The sequence below is a fragment of the Amblyomma americanum genome, chromosome 4 (genome assembly GCF_052857255.1).
Source record: "Amblyomma americanum isolate KBUSLIRL-KWMA chromosome 4, ASM5285725v1, whole genome shotgun sequence".
NCBI classification, from domain to species: Eukaryota; Metazoa; Arthropoda; class Arachnida; order Ixodida; family Ixodidae; genus Amblyomma; species Amblyomma americanum.
In genome coordinates this window covers 114,347,778-114,370,581 of record NC_135500.1, presented here as the reverse complement: position 1 = coordinate 114,370,581, position 22,804 = coordinate 114,347,778, and the positions used below count along the sequence as shown (strand labels likewise).

At 45.7% G+C, this 22,804-nt stretch overlaps 1 protein-coding gene and 1 long non-coding RNA gene across 8 annotated transcripts in view; both read left to right on the top strand.

Annotated features, from left to right (window-relative positions):
• The first annotated feature begins 1,572 nt into the window (after positions 1-1,572).
• LOC144128251 (uncharacterized) lies at positions 1,573-4,852 on the top strand. 2 transcript variants are annotated; one of them, XR_013313763.1, is made up of 5 exons: positions 1,573-2,418; positions 2,838-3,027; positions 3,092-3,194; positions 3,318-3,406; positions 4,523-4,852. It is a non-coding gene; the product is annotated as an uncharacterized LOC144128251 (long non-coding RNA). The 2 variants fall into 2 exon arrangements; XR_013313764.1 differs by having other exon boundaries at positions 1,597-2,418; positions 4,589-4,852.
• Positions 4,853-17,778: 12,926 nt separating this feature from the next.
• LOC144128244 (uncharacterized) overlaps positions 17,779-22,804 on the top strand; it is a 28,373-nt gene continuing 23,347 nt past the window's right edge. For 4 of the 6 annotated variants that reach the window (XM_077661496.1, XM_077661495.1, XM_077661499.1 and 1 more), the window contains exons 1-2: positions 19,076-20,249; positions 21,367-21,541. In XM_077661496.1, the coding sequence (XP_077517622.1) occupies positions 19,600-20,249; positions 21,367-21,541 (825 nt within the window). In that variant the 5' untranslated portion in view covers positions 19,076-19,599. Of the gene's footprint in view, positions 17,881-19,070; positions 20,250-21,366; positions 21,542-22,804 lie in introns of those variants that run through there. The other 2 variants (XM_077661500.1, XM_077661498.1) reach the window with 2 other exon arrangements.

Sequence of the window (22,804 nt, the reverse complement as noted above, 5' to 3'; positions counted from 1 at the left end):
AAAACACTCCCGCGATTCGCCCTGCCCGTATTTTTCCAACAGCCCACACGCCATTGTTGCGCCGTCTGAAAAAAAAAAAATGTTTTGTGTGAACTCGCACGCACACGGACGGCTTAATTAGCTATCTGTTACAAGTAGCAGGTACAACAAAAAACACAGAAAGTTACCTGCTGTCGTGTATATTTCAGCGTCATTTTCTCGCAAAATGACATAGGACCCGTCGACGACAGCGAAGACCTCCCTAAATTCATCTTCAATACTTACGAGCATGGTAGCGTCGTCTGCGCGTCGTCTGCTCAAAGCTGTTTGCATGTGCACAACTTTCCTGCACCTCCTTCGCGGACGGTGCCAAGGTTCCTTGCACCACAGCGACACCACGGCTGCACCCAAATCAATCGCGGACAGTAGTGCAGGGGCGTTGTGAATCGGGGGCTTTGGTGCAGCGCACCGTGAACCGGTGCAGGCGGCGCAGAGAACCACGGCTGAATCGAACAAAACTTATGTGTTACAAGTAGCAAGTACAACAAAAAACACAGAAAGTTACCTGCTGTCGCGTATATTTCAGCGTCATTTTCTCGCAAAATGATATAGGACCCGTCGACGACAGCGAAGACCTCCCTAAATTCATCTTCAATACTTACGAGCATGGTAGCGTCGTCTGCGCGTCGTCTGCTCAAAGCTGTTTGCATGTGCACAACTTTCCTGCACCTCCTTCGCGGACGGTGCCAAGGTTCCTTGCACCACAGCGACACCACGGCTGCACCCAAATCAATCGCGGACAGTAGTGCAGGGGCGTTGTGGATCGAGGGCTTTGGTGCAGCGCACCGTGAACCGGTGCAGGCGGCGCAGAGAACCACGGCTGAATCGAACAAAACTTGTGTGTTACAAGTAGCAAGTACAACAAAAAAACACAGAAAGTTACCTGCTGTAGCGTATATTTCAGCGTAATTTTCTCGCTAAATGACATAGGACTCGTCGACGACACCGAAGCTTGCCTCCCTCAATTCACCTTCAACACTTACGAGCATGTTAACGTTGTCTGCGCGTCGTCTGCTCAAAGCTGTCTGCATGTGCACAACTTTCCTGCACCTCCTTCACGGACGGTGCCAAGGTTCCTTGCACCACAGCGACACCGCGGCTGCACCCAAATCAATCGCGGACAGTGGTGCAGGGGCGCTGTGTTTCGAGGGCTTTGGTGCAGCGCACCGTGAACCGGTGCCGGCGGTGTAGAGAACCACGGCTGAATCAAACAAAGCTATGGTAACTAGCTCTACGGACAGAACTAGCGCCCGCTTCGGAAAGTGGGAACGTAAAGCTTCTCTTCCAGTCTTCTCACCTCTTTAATTTCATTTCTCCATTCTGCCTGCTATCCTTTATTTCCGCTGCCCCAGCTCAGGTGCTTCATCGATGGCAGATGCCGGGGCTAGCAAAAATCTTTTCCTTCCTTTTTACTATTATTTCTTAATAAAACCACTACCACCACCAGCCCCGGGCAGTGCCTCCCCCGTGGACTTGACGGGAACGTTGCTAGCCGCGGCATCTGCCATCGAAACCAGTCGCAGCCCAGGTGCTTTAGGTTTTGATGGCAGATGCCGCGGATAGCGAAATGTTTTCCTTCCATTGTTGTATTAATAAATAGCCACTAACAACATCCAGCCACCTCGTTAACCTCGTGGTAGGGACTTTGTAGCGCAGCCACCTTTCCTTCTGTGAGTGAATCTGCGATGGAAATCAGCAAAAAGCGATTAGTGGCCGAAAAGCGGATAGGTGACATAAGGTTAGAAGTGTAGGAGTAAAAATGCATTAAAAAAAAAAAAAGCCGAGCATAGTGGCAGCTGCCACCACCCCGTTTCAGAGGAAGCGCTCCAGTCTTTTATTGACTTTATCAACGTTTATGATCCATCCATCCAGACCCCTCGCGTTCCGTGCGTGCGTGCGTGCGGCAGCAGAAAGCGGCTGCTGTCTGTAAACGCTATTGCGTTGTACAATACGCTTAGCTTGGCGAAGCTTCAGCGTCCCCGAAATTTCTTTTACTTTTTTTCCTCCTTGAGTTGATGAGAGTTGATCTAGTTTCACGCCCAGCCAACCCGGCCCCTTCTGCGTAACAACGTGATCTGACGGACGTGGTTCACGACGCGGTCGCGCGGTGTTTGCAGCCCTATGAGTCGAAAAAGGGATGATCCTGCGTGGTGGGAAGCGCGGAGAAGGAAAGATGTTGAGTTCAGGCGTAAGCGCGGCTATGAAGCGCACTGGAACCAACGCTACGCTAGCCTCTGGCAGTACCGGGTGGACGAGGCCCGTCAAAGGCGCCGCACGGAGAATCGAAGAGTTCACCACGCACCACCGCCGAGCTCCTCGAGCGCAAGTGTGAACGTAGCACCACCCACGCACGACGTGCTGATGCGACTACGGACCGACGTGAGTTGCGCCCGAACATAGCAGTGCGATGCTATCAGAATGAGCGGTACAACGCGGAAGTGCAGTGCATGTGCAGCGGACCACAGAAGCGAGGCGTTTGTGGTCGAGGGTTCAGCTGATCACTCCGAACGAGACATCCGGCTCAGTAATACCACGTAATATCGTGGTAGTTTACTTTCCGCAAGAGTAACATAACAAATCTGCATTCCCAATACCGACGAGGTTTTGCCACTGTGCCGGGACACCTGCTGCCAGTGTAGGCACTTGGTGATTTTACAGACATGAAAAGAGGAAGGCGGCAGGATTTCTTACGTTTATCACCGGCATTATGGAACCGTAGAAGAAATGGAGTGATTAGCAATTGCGATTCTGTTTCTGAAGTCTTGCGTGCATTACTTGTCTACTTGTTTTGCTTGCAGGTCAGAACTTCTCCGTGTGCAACTAGTACTTCTTTGCAATGTGCCAGTGATGACAGGGATCATTGGCCAATAAGCCTCTGTAAAGAAATGGGTCTTGATGTTAAGGTGCGCATCTGTGCTGGCTGCGGTTGCCCCATAGCGTCCTTTCCTGTCCCTGGAGTTAGCACACAGACAGAAAGGGAGTTGAAAGGTTAGTATCGGGATTCTTGCATTTGTCAGTGATGTTGACACCTACCTGTGCCCCATTTTTGCAGCAACACAGACACCAGAGTGTACAAGCAATAGAGGGACACAAACCTGTGGTGTGTAGTTTGGCATGTCAGTGACCAACCTCACGGATAACTGCCACCCTTTCAGGTACCAACAAAGCTCTTGCATTTCAAAGCTCTTGAGTTTCTTAAAACACTGCAACTTTTGGCTGCACGCTTACTGATCAACTAATGCTACATGTGCTGTTGTGGCCTTTCCATGTGCTGTCAGCCATCTGCATTTCGCCACACTTCGAGGGTCTTCTCACAGCTGTCTGAGAAAACTAGCTGGTGCAAGGTACAAACGCTGGGCATTAAAAGGTATGCTCAGCTTGTGCATTTCAGCCTGCATTTGTAGCTGGCTATCATATCATCACCACTATCATGTTGTCATTGCTACAGAAACTGAATAAATGCAATATAATTCACATGAGTTATTCTTTAAACAATCCAGCCTTTCTGGCAATTTTTTTTTATGTTGCTGTTGTTGTTTAAACTTATTAAGACTCATTATACTCATTAGAACACTGCCTTACACAGTAGAATGAAGAGCTGGGCGAGTCGGTACATGATTGTAGACTTCTCACTTTCTTTTGTCCTTCCTTTCTTCCCTCACCTCACGGTTGGCTTTCATATTTCTGAGAGGCTTTTCAGAAACACCTTTGATAACAAGCATAGGAAAGTCTGCTTCTATTAGCCTGCCTTACGCATTGCCAGACAGCCTTCCAATCCTGCGCCTATCCTTTCCGCCAGCTCGCACCGTGTACCATCTAGCTAGCCTCCCAGGACATGACCCTTCAATGTGCCAAATTGTCCAGAACCTGTTAAACACCTTGCATAAAGGCTGTTTTAATATACGTGTCACACCACCACCTACTATACTCGCTGATTGATTGAACAATATTTTATTTCTTTGTTGATTCTCTGAAAAAGTTGACACTATTGATTAGAAATAATTTGTGTTTCTCATTAAACAAGTGTGGTTTGGTTTATAGGGTTTAACGTCACTTAGTGACTCAAGGGCGCCATAGTGAAGGGCTCCGGATAATTTCGTCCACCTGGAATTTTTTAAGTGGCCTGGCATCGCACAGTATACAGACCTCTAGCATTTCATCTCCATCGAAATGCGACCGCCTCAGCCGGGATCAAATCCGCGTCTTTCGGGTCAGCAGCCGAGCCACCGCTGCGGCTTATTAAACAAGAGTATAATGCTTTAATTGCGTCATCCTAATGGGTAAAGTAGAGAGCACTGGTCGAACCTACCCTCAAATAGAAAGGGCTGTACACAAAAATAGCCCCGAACACACACTCAAAAGGCTCGTAAGCAAGCAAAATCACCGAAAGGTGAACGTTATATGCGTGCGCGGTATGCGCAATGGAAATTCTGGCCAATGAGAAATGCACCATCTGTGGTTCATGTGAGCTGGGGCTGTGTAGGCTCTGCAGGAGAGGCCGCTGGCTGCAGCAAGTGACCAAACTCCTTTGCCTGCTACTCCACTATAGGTCGCTGCTGGTGCAAGTACATTTGGCTGACGCCACAAGAGGCAGTGAAGACACCTACTGTGTGTGGTGCTAGATCGTGCCATGGACTCTTGAAAAGCTCTTTGTTCCACTGCTGCCTGGACTGATGGGGGCAGGGGGCTCTCAGCCTTCAGAAGTGGAACCTCCGGCAAAATACTGTATAGCAAGTGTGCTGTCAAAACATCTAGCCTAAACGGCTGCCAGCATTATCGCTCCAAAATGTTCCATTAAAGTGTTGTTCCCACACTTTTGCAGCAGCAGTGCATGAATCTCGCATGGCTCTCAGTGTCACTTCTTTACACATTCAGTGTTCACTTTTGTTTTGAGTTCTAAAATTTGAAAGATTTCAAGGACTTCCGAGACCTCTCTAAGATATGTATCTGCAAGGACTGTCGAACACAGTGGTTTATTAAAGCAACATTTCCTACACATCACAAACGTAATTTTTATTGCACAAGAACTTTCTGTCAAAGAAAACTGTTTCTTTGTAGTTTCAGTTTTCACAAAAGCTCAGCTTCCCTTTTTTTTTTTTTTCAAGCTCAACACTGGTGCTATGAATGCCTTATGCCTATTTTTTAGCACTTTCTGCAGGCTTTTGTACCTTATTAACCTTGTGATGTTATCGGTACCAATCAAAATAAAAAAATCAAAAGGTCCACAAGGTACAATAAAAAAGGAACACCTGAAGACCATCCAGTTATAGTGTCATCATTGTCTCATCCATTTTGCACTGCTGTTTCTAAGAGGACTTTGTATCATTAATGCCTTCTTCGCCTAAGCATCTGCTGAAGTGTTTAGCTCGGCAAAAGCTGCTTTCAACATTTTTTCTCTCCTCAAGCCTACAATTTATTCACTGAGGCAATGTGTTTTACGCATTTGGTGCTTCGCACTTCTGCCGTCTTTCTTGGCATTCCAAATAAACGGAGAAATGCTGCCTTGCAGAAGCCATGGACATCCACGATTCCGTTATGGGCTGCAGGCTAAAGATGCTGCCTGCTGTGCATGTGCTGTATGTGATGCCATAGCATCACACAAAGCCCGCTGTGATATGCAAGAAATTTGAAGCTTTCTGTGGCAACTTGTCAATTCACACTGAATCCCCACTCCAGGCTTTCCTGCCTATGGCTAAGAACGAGCACCGGTTTAACTCTGCAGAATTTTTTGTACAGTGCACTTGTCCTCGGGAGTTTATCATCAACTGCCACAAAGCGAGGCTAGGCCATGGTAGCCACCTTTTGATAGAGCCAAAATGCAAAAAATACTCTTGTGATGTTGGTTCACAGTGAAGAACCCCAGAGTTCTCTACTATGGTGCTTCTTGGCCCATGTGCAGGGCTGAGATGTTAAGTCTCAAGTACCATACCTTCATAGTTATCTGCTGAACAGAGGCAGATTTTTCCGGTACTCCAAGGATACGGTGCCACCAATTCCAGAAAGTTGGGGCCATGTTTGCTAATTTTAGTGTGTTTTGAGACATCGCTGGAACGCTTTCGGCCTTTGTTTACTTAATGCTGGTAGGGCGTTGTTAGATTGAATCGCTATGCCTCTCGTAATCAGTCCGAGATAGAGGTTGAAATAGCTGAGAGAGCGTCAACAGCAGTGCTGATGAAACATACATGCCTCGTAAGATTTTTATTGAAAGAGTCCTTCTTGAACTGTAGAAAAAAGCCAAAGATCACCAGGGACATTGCTGCCATAGTGTGCAACTATTTGTTCAAAGAGGTACGAATACACATGTGCATTTATTCATTCCCACTGTTGAGTCATTCAGTGGTGGATTCAGTTGCTATGGCTATGGTATGTATGGACTCTACACTCGTATTCAGAACCAATGAGATTCTCCGTGACGTGCATATTTGTATAAAGGAAACAAATTTTAGTCTCTCAAATTACAAGTCTCTCGAGGCTTTTGGAAGCATTTCTATATTCAATGGCTTTCATGGTTTTTGAGAACCCGTGCGTGCCCTGCACATTGGGGGCAATAAGGTCACGTTTCCAACATCTTGGCATCCAGCCTCTAAAATTTCCGATATGAAAAGGCCCTTTGCTCAACTGCTCATCAGAAGTTCAGCTTAAGTGGTAGGCTTTGTGGTGGTCTGCGATACACTTTGATGGTGGCAAAATGCAAATACATTTCCATACTCTGAGCTACATGCTCATTGGAAAACTTGAGGTGGTCAAAAAAATGAGGGTCGGTTCATTTCCTTTCATTTTATTTCCTTAAAGGCCCCAAAAGAGCGGTGTTACATAAGGGGTGGCAACAATTAAAAGCGCATATTCACAATAACAGGAAAGTTTTTACATTTTCAGCGAAAAGACTTGGGCAAGTGATGATGGCAACGTTGTTTGGAAGGCCGTTCCAGTCTGCGGCTGCACGAGGAAAGAAGGAGTTAGAAAAAGTGACGGTGCGTGAGCGTGGACGGGCAACTTGTAGGTGATGGCTGGTGCGATGAGATATGCGTGCTGGGGGAAGAATATAAGGTGCAATGGGCATAGGGCTGTGGAAGAATTTGTGAAATAGAGACAGGCTGGCAATGCGACGGCGGAGCGATAAGGGTGATAATCCGGATGCTGTTTTTAAGGAGGAAATGCTGATGTCATAAGAGTACAATGAATGAATGGAGCGAGCAGCGCGATTTTGAACAGATTCGAGGGCATTGGTGAGGTAAGCTTGATGAGGATTCCAAATGGGCGATGCAAATTCTACTTTGGACCTGACGAATGATTTGTAAGCTAATAACTTTACATGTTTTGGAGCATGGTGAAGATGGCACTTGAGGAAACCTAGTGTCTTGTTTGCTGACGATATGTTAGTAACATGCGAGCTCCAAGAAAGATCGCTAGAAATTGTTATGCCTAGGTACCTGTATGACTGAACTAGTTGTACGGGAACTACTGATATTTCGTAAGAGAAAATTAGAGGATTACGGCGGGCGGCTGATGGACAAAAGATTACATTTACATGGGTTAAGTTCCATTAGCCACTTATTACACCACTCCTGAATAGCATTGAGATCATTTTGAAGAGAAGATTGGTAAGCAGTGGTGAGAATAGCATGATAAAGTACACAGTCGTCAGCAAACATGCGTATGTTACATAATACGTTTGAGGGCAGATCATTAGTGTATATGAGAAACAGTAGTGGGCCAAGCACAGATCCCTATGGAACTCCCGACGTTACTAGGAGTGAGTTCGGCAATTAGGGGTTGCAGTAGGAAAAATTAACAAATGGTTGATCCGCGCCTCTTTCTCGCGGAATTCCCCGTAAGAGTTCGTATTGTTAACGGAGACAAACTGCGAATGATTAGTTACAAACTCTTCAATCCACTTCAAAATATGGGGGTGCAAATTTAATTGGGAAAGTTTTATCAGCAGGCGTTTATGGGGTACTTTATCCAGGGCTTTTGCAAATGCAAAATCTAAAAATACGATGTCAGTCTATAGATTACAATCTGTAGATTACAATATGCCTGGGCAGGTTGCCTACCACCCGGTTGCCAGGTGAGCAACTTTCCACAAAACAGGCTTCAGACAAGCACACAACGGCTTAAATGTAGGGAATGCCCATTTAAGTGCTAGCGCACTAAAATATAATGTAGTCCTCTGCTGCGGTGAGTATCATAGCCCACTGTCTGCCTTATAAGAATGCAAAAGGCACTTTAACCCTTGTACTCTCAACTATAATCTTTGTGTTGTCATCACTGTTCACTCAACAGGCGCAGCAGCATGCAAGGCAAAAAGATGATTTAGTTCCATTTGATCTCACACATCACAAGGTGGGGGATGTGGCTGTCGTGCACAAAACATAGTTAGTTGAACTGCTACAATACAGCTATAGCACCCATATAAATTCAGATTACTCTTGCCACTGTATGTAAACATTTTCGAGAGAATGGAGTGATATTGGGTTTTTCGCAGCCCTCGAAGGGGCAGAGAGGTCTAGTCCATAAAATATTTTGTTGTCATTAAAATTGGATTTTCTTGGCTCTCTTGACACTTGTTTGGTAGGAAAGGACTTACTTATTATTGTGAAATTTGGAGTTAAAAATGGAATACCGTTTATTGTCGCTAGTTTAGATGTGCGACTGATGATGTCGACTGTGATGGTGCTGTGGAGACACTGGGATCACTAGCCGGAGGTACTGTTATCAAACAAAAATGCATTTGATACCATTGCAATTTGCTTGTGAAAACAGCTTTTGGTGGTGATACCTTTACTTCATTTTTTTTGGTGTTTGCTAGCTACATGAACTTTTCATAACTGTTTTCAGTGAAAGTAGCCTGTTTGTCAACGGAACACAGATATTAATCAATATGGACCAGCTTCAGTTTGTCCTCAGTATTCTTTTAATATATTTTATACTTAAGAGCTTCATGGCATCATTTCTTGAGTTTACCATAGACCTGTGCGCAGTTTTTTCTTCTTTCCAAAATGTGCCACTATTTTTATAAATTGCTTTTTATAATGAGCAACAGATAAGTGGGTGTCTGCTGAAAGTTTGCCAAATGGGATGAGTGTTTTAATGTTGCTACAGTAACTGGGAGAAATACATTTGTGAATGCTTGTGGCGCATAACTATAATAATGTTATTGTATCGTTGATTTTGTGTTGGCATGCTCATATTTGTAAGGAAGAGTGCTGATGCACATTGTGTCTCGTTCCTTGTGTCCCGTCTTAAGTGCTGTTACGTCCTCTCCGTCAATATTTATAAGGCTTAGCTGCAAGTACAGTGTTGTAGTTCACATTTGCTTTTTCATATTGGTTTCTAAGGCAAAAAATAATTGTGTTTTGAAAAAAGAAAAAATATATCTAACACTCACAGCTCTGCTAATTGTTTTAGAGCACCTTCATTCTCATTACTGACCTCAGTGAACAGCAAAGGTAATGGCTTCAATGAGTTACATTCAGCAGAACCAAAAAATAGGGTCAAGTAAAGCTAAAAGTGGAGAGGAACGATTGAAGTGAGGAATGGAAAAGGATGCTGAGGGGAAAGGCTGGCCCAAAACGACAAGGATAAGCATGACTGCCGTGTAACCGTTTGGAGGGCTGAAAAGATGACTAACGTTTGAACACCTTGTGCAAAGCTGTCCTGTTTTCTTTAAGGGGAAGGCACTGTGGAGCAGTGCCTGTTGCATGTTTACCAGTTTTTTCGATCACCGCAAAATTTTTCACACAGAAGCATGTACCATTCAAGAAAGATTGTCCAAACGGGTGCAACTTTCCAGAAGCCAACTCAGCACTACGAACGCAAGCGAACTGCCAGGAGTGTTGATAGCTTGGCCTCCTTTTGCTGAAACTAATGACACAATTTGATGTTCTCTTATGAGTTTGATACAAATGTGCTAACCTAACTTGTTTTTTGTTGAACTTTAACATTGAAATCATGGCCTTGAATTTTAATACACTCATTATTGCGTGCTCAAACCCGATACAATGGGTTACTCTGAATACCATAGGCACTGCCTGCTGTAGAAGGAAGACAAAGTGCAATAAAAATCAGAGGGGACATTTAAGCTCTGCCTTAAGTGCATGATGTGGTAGCATTAATGAGTTAATGCGCATATATGGGAAATTGGTCATTCTCGACTTTACATCCCTGGGAGTCCTCATGCCACTCGTGGCTCAGTGCTCAGCAGTGTGGTGCCATTGCCCTGCGATGGCAAGTGCTGCCACCGGTTGCGACCCGTGTTGCTCTTCCTGAGCAACATCTCATGACCCAAGTCGTGACCCAGCAAGTTTGAGGGCCTTTTCTTTAAAGAATGCATTGTGTCGCCAGATTCGAATCGTGAAACGCCCCGTTGTGAGAGCTAGCCCCCGGGTTAAACTGAGGGCATGCGCACATGGCATGTGCACCACTGCTGTACCATTTCCTTCTGGACTGAGTGCCTGAAGAGGAACTCGACTGAAGAATACGTGTTGCACATTTAAACAAATTCAGAGGCTCCTTGCTATCAAAGACCGTTGCTGATGACAGACAGAACCTACATAGGCTGTTTGGTGTGCATGAGCGCGCTAGTCTTTTGCTGCTTGGGAATGTTTCTGCCATCGAGAATACGCCTGTTAAGCGTTGTTCATCCTGGGCTCTGATAATGCCTGCCACGTGCTCATGTGACTGGCCGTTCAGCTGCAACATGTGGAGAAGCTTTAATAATAATAATAATTGGTTTTTGGTGGAATGGAAATGGCGCAGTATCTGTCTCATATATCGTTGGACACCTGAACCGCGCCGTAAGGGAAGGGATAAAGGAGGGAGTGAAAGAAGATAGGAATGAATAGGTCCGTAGTGGAGGGCTCCGGAATAATTTCGACCACCTGGAGATCTTTAACGTGCACTGACATCGCACAGCACACGGGCGCCTTAGCGTTAATTTTACTTTTTAACACCTTTGGCACCGTGGTGAGTGATCTGTGTAAGTTGCATGACACCAGTAGGAGTTCATGAAAGTTGGTGACCCTGCTTACATAATTCTACCATCCATGAGTATCATAGCTAAAGCTGATAAAGGGATACACTATAGGAATAATATGTATTTATTACACAAAATATGCCTCCAAATTTGGCAGGTGGAAAATGGTTGCTCCGTGTCAAACTGTTTTCTGTGCTCTGCACTAAATCAAGTGATCAATGGGCGCAGCATTTACACCACTGCATTCAAGCACAAGAAAATAAAACAAGACGATGTGTCATCAAATCTCATGTGTATCTATAGTCTAAACAAACCACCTAGCAAGGGATCTTAAATGGGAACAGTTGGGTACACAAAGAAGGATGAGATCAGCTGTGGCTGAGTAAACTGTAATCCACTAGAACAATTCCAAAAATTGAAATACAATTGGTTATGGAACACTGTTTTCACTCCAGTCTGCACTGCCTGCACTGCACGATAAGTGGCAGTTCCTCAGTTACAGGCGGTGCAAAAGAAGGAGGACAACAGCAAGGTGCTATTTAAACCATCTGTAGACGATCTATTCTAGGAGTACCACTAGCAAACATTGCCTATTTTGTGATGGCAATAGGTGAGCAGTCCAGGTTGCGGGGCTGTTTTCTCACTTATGGGACTCCGTGCGGTTGACTGACAAACCATGACAGTGCTGTCATGGCTCTAGATCAGTGGATCACATTGGCTGTGGCAGAGGCTGTAAGGTCAATCTGCATCCTCGCTCTGCACCTATGCTTATCCTGCGTGCCAATGCAGATGCCTAATGTCGTGAAACCTCTGGTGGTGTGATACTAGGAACATCTGAGCACTCTGCACAGGTTAAATCAGTGACGGTTGACGTATCGGGTTAAGGCGGGCCAGTGCTACATAGAGTAATAATTTACCACAACAAAGAATTAATTTTGGAAATTGTATAAAGTAGCCGTGATTATGGCTGGTTTTATTAACAATGCTGCAGATGTGCCTTCACAAGGTGAGGTTACTACATTTCATGGTGCAAAAAATGTCTCTGATCTGCCAAGAATGTACTTGGATCCACAGACAGATATTCTATGCTGAATTGCAACCATTAAAGTTCCGATAACATTCTAGCCATTTAATAGCACTCTTCATGCATGGTGTAGGCAGTGATGTCATTGCTGCACTGTTATGTGCCAAACAACACTCTAAGGCCAACTCTGTTACATGCTGCTACAGGAACAGGCTAATGAGGTGTATTCCTTACTAGGCGATAAGTTGAGCATTAGAAGGTGTGTTAGTTGGGAGCTCTGTAGCGTAAACTAGGAACGAATTGAGAACTGTTTGCTGAGGGACACTGCAAGCTAAAAAGATGACGCAGAGGAATTGTTTGTGTCGTAACTGAACAGTTTCCTGTTAGTGACCAAGTTACTGTGCCATTCTGCACAATAGGACTAAGGTTTTAAGATGAGGTTTAGAGAGACTCGTTTAAGGACAACTCTTTCAAAAGCCTTCTCAGGCTGCAGAAATGTTCGTTTAGATGTTTTGTAGCAGCAGTTTTGGGGCTAGTCGGTTATGCATTGTGGGGATATTAAAGACGAGGTCACAAAGGCACAGGGTGTTTGCTGACAAGGCTTGGGCTTTCCCTTCAAGTGTCTCGAAGTTCCTAGAGCATGGAAATTTGTGCCTTCTTGCTGATAAAGGAGCTGCTTTTGCTCTGATGCCTGAGAGCCTTCTTCAACAAAAGGTCAGTTGTGCTGTAGGCTGTTTTTTATATGCAGTAAGGTGTAAACCCTTCAAAAGAGGCCAAAAGCAATGAAGTTGTGCAGAACTTGGTATGTCACTTGATTAGCTGAGTCCATAAAAAAAAAAAGCAGTGGCCTGATCCTGGAAATGTTTGTTTCTTAAAAAAACCCATGAGATTGATTGCTTTCATAGGCAAGCAGCTGGAAAAAAATAGTGGCAGGTTTCTAGCAGAAAAGTCTTAACGGTATTGATCATTGATGACCCCATGATAAAAAAATTTCATAAGTGTCACATCGTTTTCAAAAGAATGTGAAGGGCAGAATCTGGCTGCTTTTGCAGTTGACATAAGAGACACCAGGGCTGGGCACGACACTTAAAAAAAGTATCTTTGATACTGATACCGTCCAAATTGTATTTCTGATACCAATGCAAGATACAGATGCGAAACTGATTTTGGATATAGATACTTGATATTGTATTGTCAGTACCTTGATACATCACTGAAATCGCCAGTATTACTAAAGCTGGTGGTATGATTAGCTAAGTTAAGAAATTTTTCCTTGATTTCTGGAGTCTTTTATGTATTTGATTTTTTCGGAAGGATTCAAACAAATGCAGCCACACAGATTCCTTTAAGTTTCTCTAGATTCTCTAGGGCTGTTGGCGCAGCTGGTTTTGTTAGAACTATGGAGTGAAGCCATAGTGACTTTGAAACAATCGCTTCCATAAGGAGCCAAGCAAAATTCTTTTTTTTAAAGTTAATGTTCTTCATGCGTACTGGTCTGGTAGCACTTTACTGCATATAAATAAACTTTTTCTGGTGCTTTTCATTTGTTACTGCAGTATTTACCAAGTTGCCTCTGCCTTTGCACTGTGCTAAAAGGTGCAAGCTCCATGCGCTTGAAAAAATCGAACAGATTTACCTAGTACTGCAGTTAACAGTGGTTTGGAATTGAACATTCTGCTCAAAATCTGGCAAAAAGAGAACAAAAAATAAAAGAGGTGCAAGTTTTTATTGGGCATTACATATCTTGCTAAACTGTTATTTAGGTGCTACGGTGTTAAGTAACAGCAGTTTTCTCAAACTGCTGGTCCAAAAGATCCCCACGGTGTGGTCATGCTATAAGTGAAGAAAATGAAAAAAACCTCTCTACAGGAGTAGATGAGCATGTTGCCATATGTTGTATTTTATGAAGGTGTACCTTTTCAACGGATAATTATGAGTGAACAAAGTAAAGCTTATAGCCACGTCGACTCTAGGATCTTAGTGGCGCATTTAAGAAACTCAAGTTCCACCAGTGGCACTTGAGATCTACGGCTTGTTGTAGCACTGCATTTTCTGAATGAAAGGAATGTGCCAGCTGGTGCTGGTGGTGCTGATGAACCCATTGTCCTGCATGTGGAAGAGTGCGTGGCCTTTACTGGGCTAACAAAGTAAACAACAAATGTTCTGTAAGCTCCCAAGCACGATGGCGTCAGTCGTCCATTTCTGTTGGCAACCATTGCAACCTGAAATAGGGGTGAAAGGTGTTGTTTCTACCACAATGGTGAGCCTGTCTCCTCTTCCCTTTGTCACCGAGTGTACAGAAGCGTAAGGTGCACGTTGTCAATGGAAGAAAGAAGGCTGGCCAGGCCAGCTGCATTGGCATCGTCTATTTCTAATTATACTCTGTCCCTTTCCTCAGTGCGCTACTGCCTGAGCAAGCACCGCCGGCCCAAAGTCTGACTCACAGCAGCCTCAAAATCTGCGGAATTTTTTTTTGCTTGTCCAGTATCATTAATAAAAATATATTTTCGATACTAATACTCTGAAACTTTCATTTTTGACAATCTATAAATAATACAGAAAGATGTATCAAAAGTTAGTACCGAAGATAAACATATCTTCGATACTGCCCATGCCTGTTTGACCCACTGTGGTGGTTCAGTGGCTTTGGGATTCAGCTTCTCTAACCAAATCCACGGGTTCAATTTCAGCTGTGGCAGCCGCATTTCTTTGGAGGCGAAATGCAAAAACACCCGTGTGCTGTGCAATGGCAGCACATGTTAATGAACCCCAGGTGGTCTAAATTAATCCAGAGTCCCACATTATGGCTTCTCTGCTAGCACATGTGTCACTTCGGGAAGTTAAAACCCACAGTTTACAATTTATACCTTTATTATTCTTTGCCCTAAAATAGTGTCGTCCAGTTTGACATGCTTGGGTGGTGAACAGTGCGAAAAACACAAGGACAAAGGTAGATAACACACAGCAAGCGCTGACTCAACTGAATGTTTATTAAGAAGAAAGGCATCGAAGAAAAGAAAACCTTTGTGACTCCCTTGTGATTCCTTGGTATGCGCAGTGAGAGGTTTCCTTCTTCACTGCCTTCCTTCTTATAAGCATTTATTTTCAAGTCAGCACTCATCATATGTTGTCTACCGTTGTCCTGAACACGTTCACCGAGGCAGCAATTTTTGAAGCCCTAATTCCTGTGCAGCGTGGCCCACCGGAGCCAGCTTGCTTTCTTACTGTGCAGTCGCTAAGTTAATGTCGCTTGTTCTGCTAATTTTTTTGAACTGCAGCATCGCTGATTGTACTGCATCATCGTAAGACCAATGCGACATTGACTTTCGCTGTTCTGCCTTGTAATGTGTGTTCGCACGAAATGCAACCAAAAAATTTAGCTGGGGCGTAACTCCACTTGAACCGATGTGTGGCGTGTGGAAGTGTGGTGACGTAAATGAAGACACCATAGCAATGAGATGGCGCGAATCTAAAAGCTGTGAACAACTTTTTCGGGGGGTGGTCTGGACCAAATTTTTGGAAATGACCCGGGTCAAAGTTGCACGTCGCCATCATGTCGGGCACAGTCAATTATTATTGGACATCGCTTTTGGTCCAGTTGGGTCAAGGTCGAATTTCAGAGGTGGCCAGGGCCAAATTTTTAGACATGACCCAAATCTGGAGGCCACCATCGTGTCGGGCACAGTCCATTATAGTTCGACATTGCATTTGGTCCAAATCGGCCAAGGTTAGATTTTGGAGCTGACAGCCGGGCCAAATTCGGAGGTCACCATTGTGTTATGCATGCTTCGATTTTGGTCCGCATCAGCCAAGGTTCGTGAACTGACACCCGTGTGCTGTGCGATGTCGGTGCACATTAAAGGTACCCGGGTGGTCGAAATTATTGCGGTGCCCTAGTTATGGCCACTGGTTATGGCACCTCCTTCTCTCTTTCTTTCACTCTCACCTTCCTCCCTTCCTTTATTGCGTGGTTTGGGTGTCCACCGAGATGCGAGACAATATTACAATGACTGCTTACTGCGCCATTTCCTTTCCTCCAAAAATTTTCATTTCTAGGGTGGCCCTGTTCATATTCTTGCCGTTTGGCATCACAGTTATGGCAACGAGCAATGCACAAGAAAGATTTTTGCTCATGTCTGTCGACCGTCTGAATACTTTTGCACTAATCATGTAAATGGTGCAAGGTACGTATGCACTGCGACATGATCAGACACGCCTTGCGCACTGCTAGTGGCATGTACGGATCGTTTGCTAACCCACTCGCACACGCTGTGAGGAAAATACAGGTACAGTCTTTGTCAAAAGTAACCGGGCACAGGTGGTTTGTTTCTTAGGTGCGTAGCGAAGCACTTACGGCACTTGTTTTCTTGTCACCGCAGCCGATGCGAATATCCGACAACTTCTGATTGAATCATGCAAGTAACCCAAACAAATGTCGTGTAAAACAATTCTGTTGACAAAACACCGTTTCTATGCGAAATTTGAGCTCAAACAATTCATGTGTTTTGAGAGAAGCATTCTACTAAAGTTTATTTCCGCAACAGTCTAGGTGAATAAACGATGCAATCATGCAAGGTAGTAGGTAGAGTGAGGGAGAAAATTGAAACTGGACGTAGCTGGCAGACAATTTTTCCTGTGATTCTACCGATTCTATCACTGTGGATTCTACTTTGCGTTCATTTCGGAAATGCAGCTCACCCATTTGGACGGGTGCGTTTTTCGAACTGTAGTCGGATACAACTGAAGAACCACGGTGCAAGCGTGTGAAGAACTCAGCGCAGCTTTTCCCCATCAATGTACCCCCTTCCAGCTATTGGTGTTGGCCGATACTCATGACCCTGACGTTCTTTAGTCCTCATTGAGGATTGTATGGATGGATGGACGGATGGATGGACGGACGGACGGACGGGCGGGCGAGCGAGCGGACTTGGTAGTCGCAACGACTTACGACGGATAATCGAGATTGCTTCCTTATAGTCTTCTTTCTATGCATACAGTATTGTGCGTTTTTATCGCTGACACTTTCAAAAATTTCCCCGCCTCAACCGCTGGCTCGTTTGCGGTGAAACTGCACACAGAGCTTGCGTATTATGGTAACTTATGTATCGTAGCAAGTTTGACAATGGTACTTAGTTCAAGCGCACATGATGCGAAAACGTAAGCGTCTACGAGAGATCGGCGAGCCAAAACCCGCAGACGATGCTTTTTCGCTGAGGACCGGCAGTGGCGCCATCTGTTTCGGGCAGTGGAAACCGTCACGACAAGGCCGCCGAGGTGAGCATTGCAAATAATATTCTTTAAAAGGTAAAGCCTCGTTAAATTATTTGTTCTGATATTTTCCGCTTAATTAGTCGAAAATGTTGTAAGCGCTTCAGTAGAAGCAGACTTGATTGTAAAACATTTTATTCGCCGGGAAGAGCTTGGCAAGAGGTCGCGTCAAGTGGTCGAGAGTACATAGCCCTCGACGAATTTGTCAGCCCACTCCACCGCCAAAACTTGCGTTCTGGGGTCAGAGCTAGCCAGCACGGTCTCCCACCGCTCGAGAGAAGGAGCTGTAACTAGATCACCCGGAGGTGGCTCTATTTTGCAGTCCCACAGGATGTGATCGTGTCGTAGGTAGCACGTTGGCCACAGTGTTTGCAGACGAAACTACAGGAACGGCATATTCAAACGGCCCGCGCTCCTTGCAACGCTCTCCTCGACGGCCTTGACGTGACGCTTTGCGCTACCACAAACAGATGGCGCCACTGCCGCCCTTCAGCGAAAAAGCGTCGTCTGCGGGTTTTGGTTGCCGATCTCTACGTAGACGATTATGTTTTCGCATCATGCACGGCTCAACTAAGTAAGTACCGTTGTCAAACTTCCTACGATACAAAAGTTACCATAATACGCAAGCTCTGTGTGCAGTTTCACCGCAAACGAGCCAGCGGTTGAGGCGGGAAATTTTTGAAAGTGTGAGCGATAAAAACGCACAATACTGTATAAAGCATGAACAGCAGCGGCGATATAGGGCAATCTTGCCTTAATCATTTGTGTACCTTGACAGTTGTACTTTTTATCCCTTCCAATGTAATTACCTCGCTACATGTCCTGTAGAAAATCAATTACCTCGTGACCGATACCTTTATCTTTTAATATATGGTCCACAGCGGTGGACACACACACACATACATACACAGTTGTGGACGCACTGTGGTGTGTGTCGTATGCACCGCTTATGTCCAGGAAGGCTAAATACAGAGGTCTGCTTTCCGCCTATTTCTATGCATTTGGTATACTCACGAACAGGCTATCATCTAAGTACCTACCCCTTCAGAACCCGTTCTTATTCTATAACTTTAGCCATGACTGCATTTTTAATTTCACCGCCTGCATCGCCAGCCTGCATAACAGATGTTTTCGTAATCGGTCAGAAGGATTTTATATTCTTCTTATCTCCTTTCCCTTTATAAATCAAATTCTTCACTCTGTATCCAGCTGTGCGGAGTTTGCTTATTTGTTATCACTGTCGGATGGATGGATAAGGCTGAATCCTTTAAATCGGGCGGTGGTTCAAGCCACCTAGCGACCTAGCCATGACTTAATTGTGAAATTTTACTTGTCTTGATTTTAGCCACCAATCAGATAAGTTTCGCTTGGTTACCTCTACCCGCTTAAAATTTACTTTTCCTTCACTGTCCTTCAACCCCAATGCTTTGAATAAATCTTCCCCGCTGCTTTCCACTGCAGGATGAAGCCCTTTACAGAAAAGTATCAAGTGTTCAGCCGTTTCCTCCTCCTCTCCACAAGCACCGCACAGCATAGAGCTACTACTCCGCACAGCGTGGTAGCTGACTATTGAAAACTAAACATTTCGACAGATTTGCCTGTCCTCCCCCTCCATCACGCCTTTCGCATCACAGCTTTCGTTCCTTCGACTACTTCGACTACAGTGTTCTAGAAACATTGTCTTTTGACCCTCTACTCCCCTCTACTAAATTTAGCGACTGCCCCCAGTCACGCCGAGCCGGCTTCGAAACATTGGGTTTGAAATTAAAGTTTTTCGGTTGGAGATGTGCAGTTTATTAAACCCGACTCTATATTCCTTAGTCCGCAAAACTCCCGTCCTAGCCTCAAACAACAGAGCTTCCCCTACAATAATTATAGATATTTTCTTTGGCAATTTCCTGCTTAAAGATCCTGTATGTTAATCCCAGTACCGATTTCGTCAGCATCCCTGTTTTCCACAGAGCTCTCTCTGTTTCTTTAACCTTTTTCTTAACCGACGATTGCTGATTTGCCCCCCTACTGCTATTTGCACCCCTACAGCGTGCATCATCAGATAGCTACGCCATACGGCGGACGCGCGCGAGCGGCTGACCACCCCTGACCAACCTCGGAGCAGGCATGTTCATCTGAACTTCTGAAGAGACGCTAGCATAGCGCACGCGCTCACCCGCACTTCGTGCACGTGTGTACGGATTAGACCTTCCCTGTTTGGATCTGCACCAAACCCTGGCCAATCCCCCACCGTGGGTATGTGCCATCATCTTTCAGGCAACAACAACAACGTGTGAATGTGATGGACGTGTTCCGTGACGTGTTGGTGGTGGTGGTGGTACCAACAAATGTGGCAGATCAGAGCCAGGAGAATGCCCAGTTGCGCGTGCGTGAGAATGAGACAACTCTGACGAATGCGGTGCCCTCTAATAGTGCGGGAGGCTTTTCGGCTGGTGGATCATCTACTGTAGCTCGACCAAGAGGGAGGCCGCGGAAGACTGAGGCCGAGAAAGCAGAGAGCAGAGTGAGACGTGCTGAGGCCATGCGGAGAAAGCGCCGAGAAGATGCTGAGTTGAGGGCTCGCGAAGCTGAGGCGAAGCGGCGACGAAGGGCTCTGAACCCGGAACTTAGGGCAAGAGAAGCGGAGGCAATGCGCCGTAAACGTGAGGATGCGAGACGGCGTGCTGAACGGCAGCGACAGCAAGATAGTGAATTAATAGCTCTAGATGCCGAAGCCCGAATACGAGTGGCTGAGGCCAGAGCGAAACGTGCTGAAGCCATGCGGAGAAGGCGGCGGGAAAATGCTGAGTTGCGGGCTCGTGAGGCTGAAGCGAAGCGGCAGCGACGGGCTATGGACCCGGAACTTAGGGCAAGAGAAGCGGAGGCAATGCGGCGTAAACGTGCGGATGCGAAACAGCTTGCTAGGAAGGCTGAAGCTGTACGCCAGCGAAGGCAAGAACAACCTCATTTTTTTCAGTGTGTTGTTGTGTTTCCTCCTCTCCTCTTTGGTGTGCCGCCGATCGTTCTGCGCAGCTACAAGCTTTTGTTTTGCTCCCTGTGTTTCTCTTTCCTTCTCTTCTGGCGTACTGCCAAGTGGTAATAGTCACTGCACGCAGACATCAATGTGACAGACAGCGTCGATTTTCGCTTGCGCAGACCCTTCAGATGCTGACGCATTAGTCAATATTATTTACGTACGCCCACGTTGTAGAGACAGCTTTCGAGATCTTTCCTCTGCTCCGCCCATCACTCAGCGCCTTTGGCTTTTCGGCCCATGAGGCTGCGCGATGAGCGTGCATATTCCAAACATGCATCGCGTCATGGAGCTCGCAGCAGACTCATGGTTTTCAATGGTACAGTTCTGTTAGACCATAGTTCTGTTTTAAGGCAAGTTCACGTCTAACGTCTTTTTTTATGGGAAGGGGAAGACACTGATTGCGCCTGCCCACAGATGGCGCAAGTGCAGCCCAGAGCAGTGTAGTATAGTTGTATGCATAATGGCAGTAGCATCAGTAGCATGGCTAAGTGTGCGCACAAGTGCCCAGCTGTGAAACTCTGGGCCGACGCCTACAAAGTTCATGATCATGAATGGGAGAGACTAGAGCTCTAGGTCATCGCAGTACGTGCTCATGAAAATGAGGCCACAAGGCTCCAAATACAGGCTGAGATTGGAGGCCCTAGCCAAGTGTGTCCCAGTGAGAAACATTTCACAACAAATCCGTCTAGGGTGGTCCGTCACAACGATGTTTTTGTTGCCCTAGAACCTCTTGAAGCTTCCGAAATACTGTACTAGGAGGAACAACGTTGCACAGAAGCCCGTGCTCACGACGCTTCACTAAAGCGAGAGACGCGGAAACAGACAGGAGACAAGACTCGTTCTCGAGATGCAGCCCGAAAGCGAGGGGCACGAGCCTGGCTATTTGCGGCACAGGCGCAAACCTGTGCCAACATGAAACGTGGCAGTCGGTGGGTCGGTGGAGTTATGCATTTTTGGCTAAGCACTCACTGACTCGCAGCAGTGTTGAGTCTGCCAAAAGACTGCTCCAACTGTGGAATCAATTCTTTGCAGGCATGTCGGAAGAACTTCGGAGCATAGCGAGACCAGTGAAGCAGCCGAGGGGATTGAAAAAGCGATTTGGCGAGAACGCCGTCGAGCCTCAGATCGTCATCGGAAAAGATTGCGTCGTCAGGATCCCACGGTGCGTGTGCACAAAGCTGAGGCAGCGAGACGCAGGAAGAGATCGGTATGTGCACACGGCGAGTTTGTCCCTATTGTCTTTGATGCTGTGGCATATAGGCAGTGGTCGCACTTCCTGTGAACATATTGTCTACCACACTGGTGGCCTAAAACAGGAAGGTCAGAGAACATATTTTGCGCTTTTTTAAATGACTGATTTGATACGTGCGCCAGCATGTGTGCAGGCAGTTCCGGTTTGAGTGGCAATGCCACAGTGCCCTCTGCCTCAGCTGCTTTTATGTCGCCAGTGGTGAGAGTTTTGGCATCGCAGTGCAGTAAACACTGTAACGATGACAAGTGCAAGCATATTACAAACATGGCTAGGCAAGTGTGCCAACAGTAACAACGGTTTGCCATATGGCTGTCCGGCAATGCTAAAATTCTCTAGCTCTCTGAAGTGTGGCCACGTAGTCTGCCGCTTGCATCAGTTCTCATGGTCGCTCGGCTTTCCTTCTCCCCTGTGCAAGTGCCATGGCCGAGCAGTGTTTGCCAAATCCCATGGCCAGAAAGTAAAAACAACAAAAAAGAAGCTAAAAAGCAGGTAGACTTTCCCAAGTGTTCTTACGACATATATTTGGCATATCTAGCACTTTGAAGCTGCGATAATTTCGTTTGTTATAGTACTGCCAACTCAGTTCATTAGTGGTCTTAAAAGGACGTGCAGCGCTATGCTGCATTTATGTTGAGCTTCAATATTAGCTGATAAAGGCACTAGGTGGGCCTCAGAAATTAAGGTATTTATCAGTGTGCTTTAAACATTCTGTCACAGCACTGCCTCTTAATTTGTAACATAAGAAGAGAATGCACGAAACTTCCATGTCACTTTGCGCACAGAATGTTGACGCGTTTTTGGCTTTGTCATTTGCTGCGGGTGCACGTGACCTAACTTTTGACGAAACTAGGGCTGTAATAAATGATTTAATTAAAACACATTGCAGCATCCTAAGCACCCATTGTGGTGAAAAAAAGTTCAGAACGAATGAACTGTGCATCACAGCTCTTAATAAGAATGCTGCTAATGGCGAGGGCTCTTTTGAAGCTGCCTGAGATGTAGTTGCCATGTGCCCTAGTATGGATGGTTGGCTCCCAGTGTCTCCGCGGTCTGTATCTAGCACTTGCAGTAAACAATTTTGCAGTATATTTAAGTCATTGAACTGTTCGCAAATTAACCAATCGATGTGGCACCTGGCGGCATAGGCAAGAAACGGCCTTTGTAGGTCCAAATATCAGATATCCCTCGCCATCCTAAAGGAAGCCTATTATTTAGCAC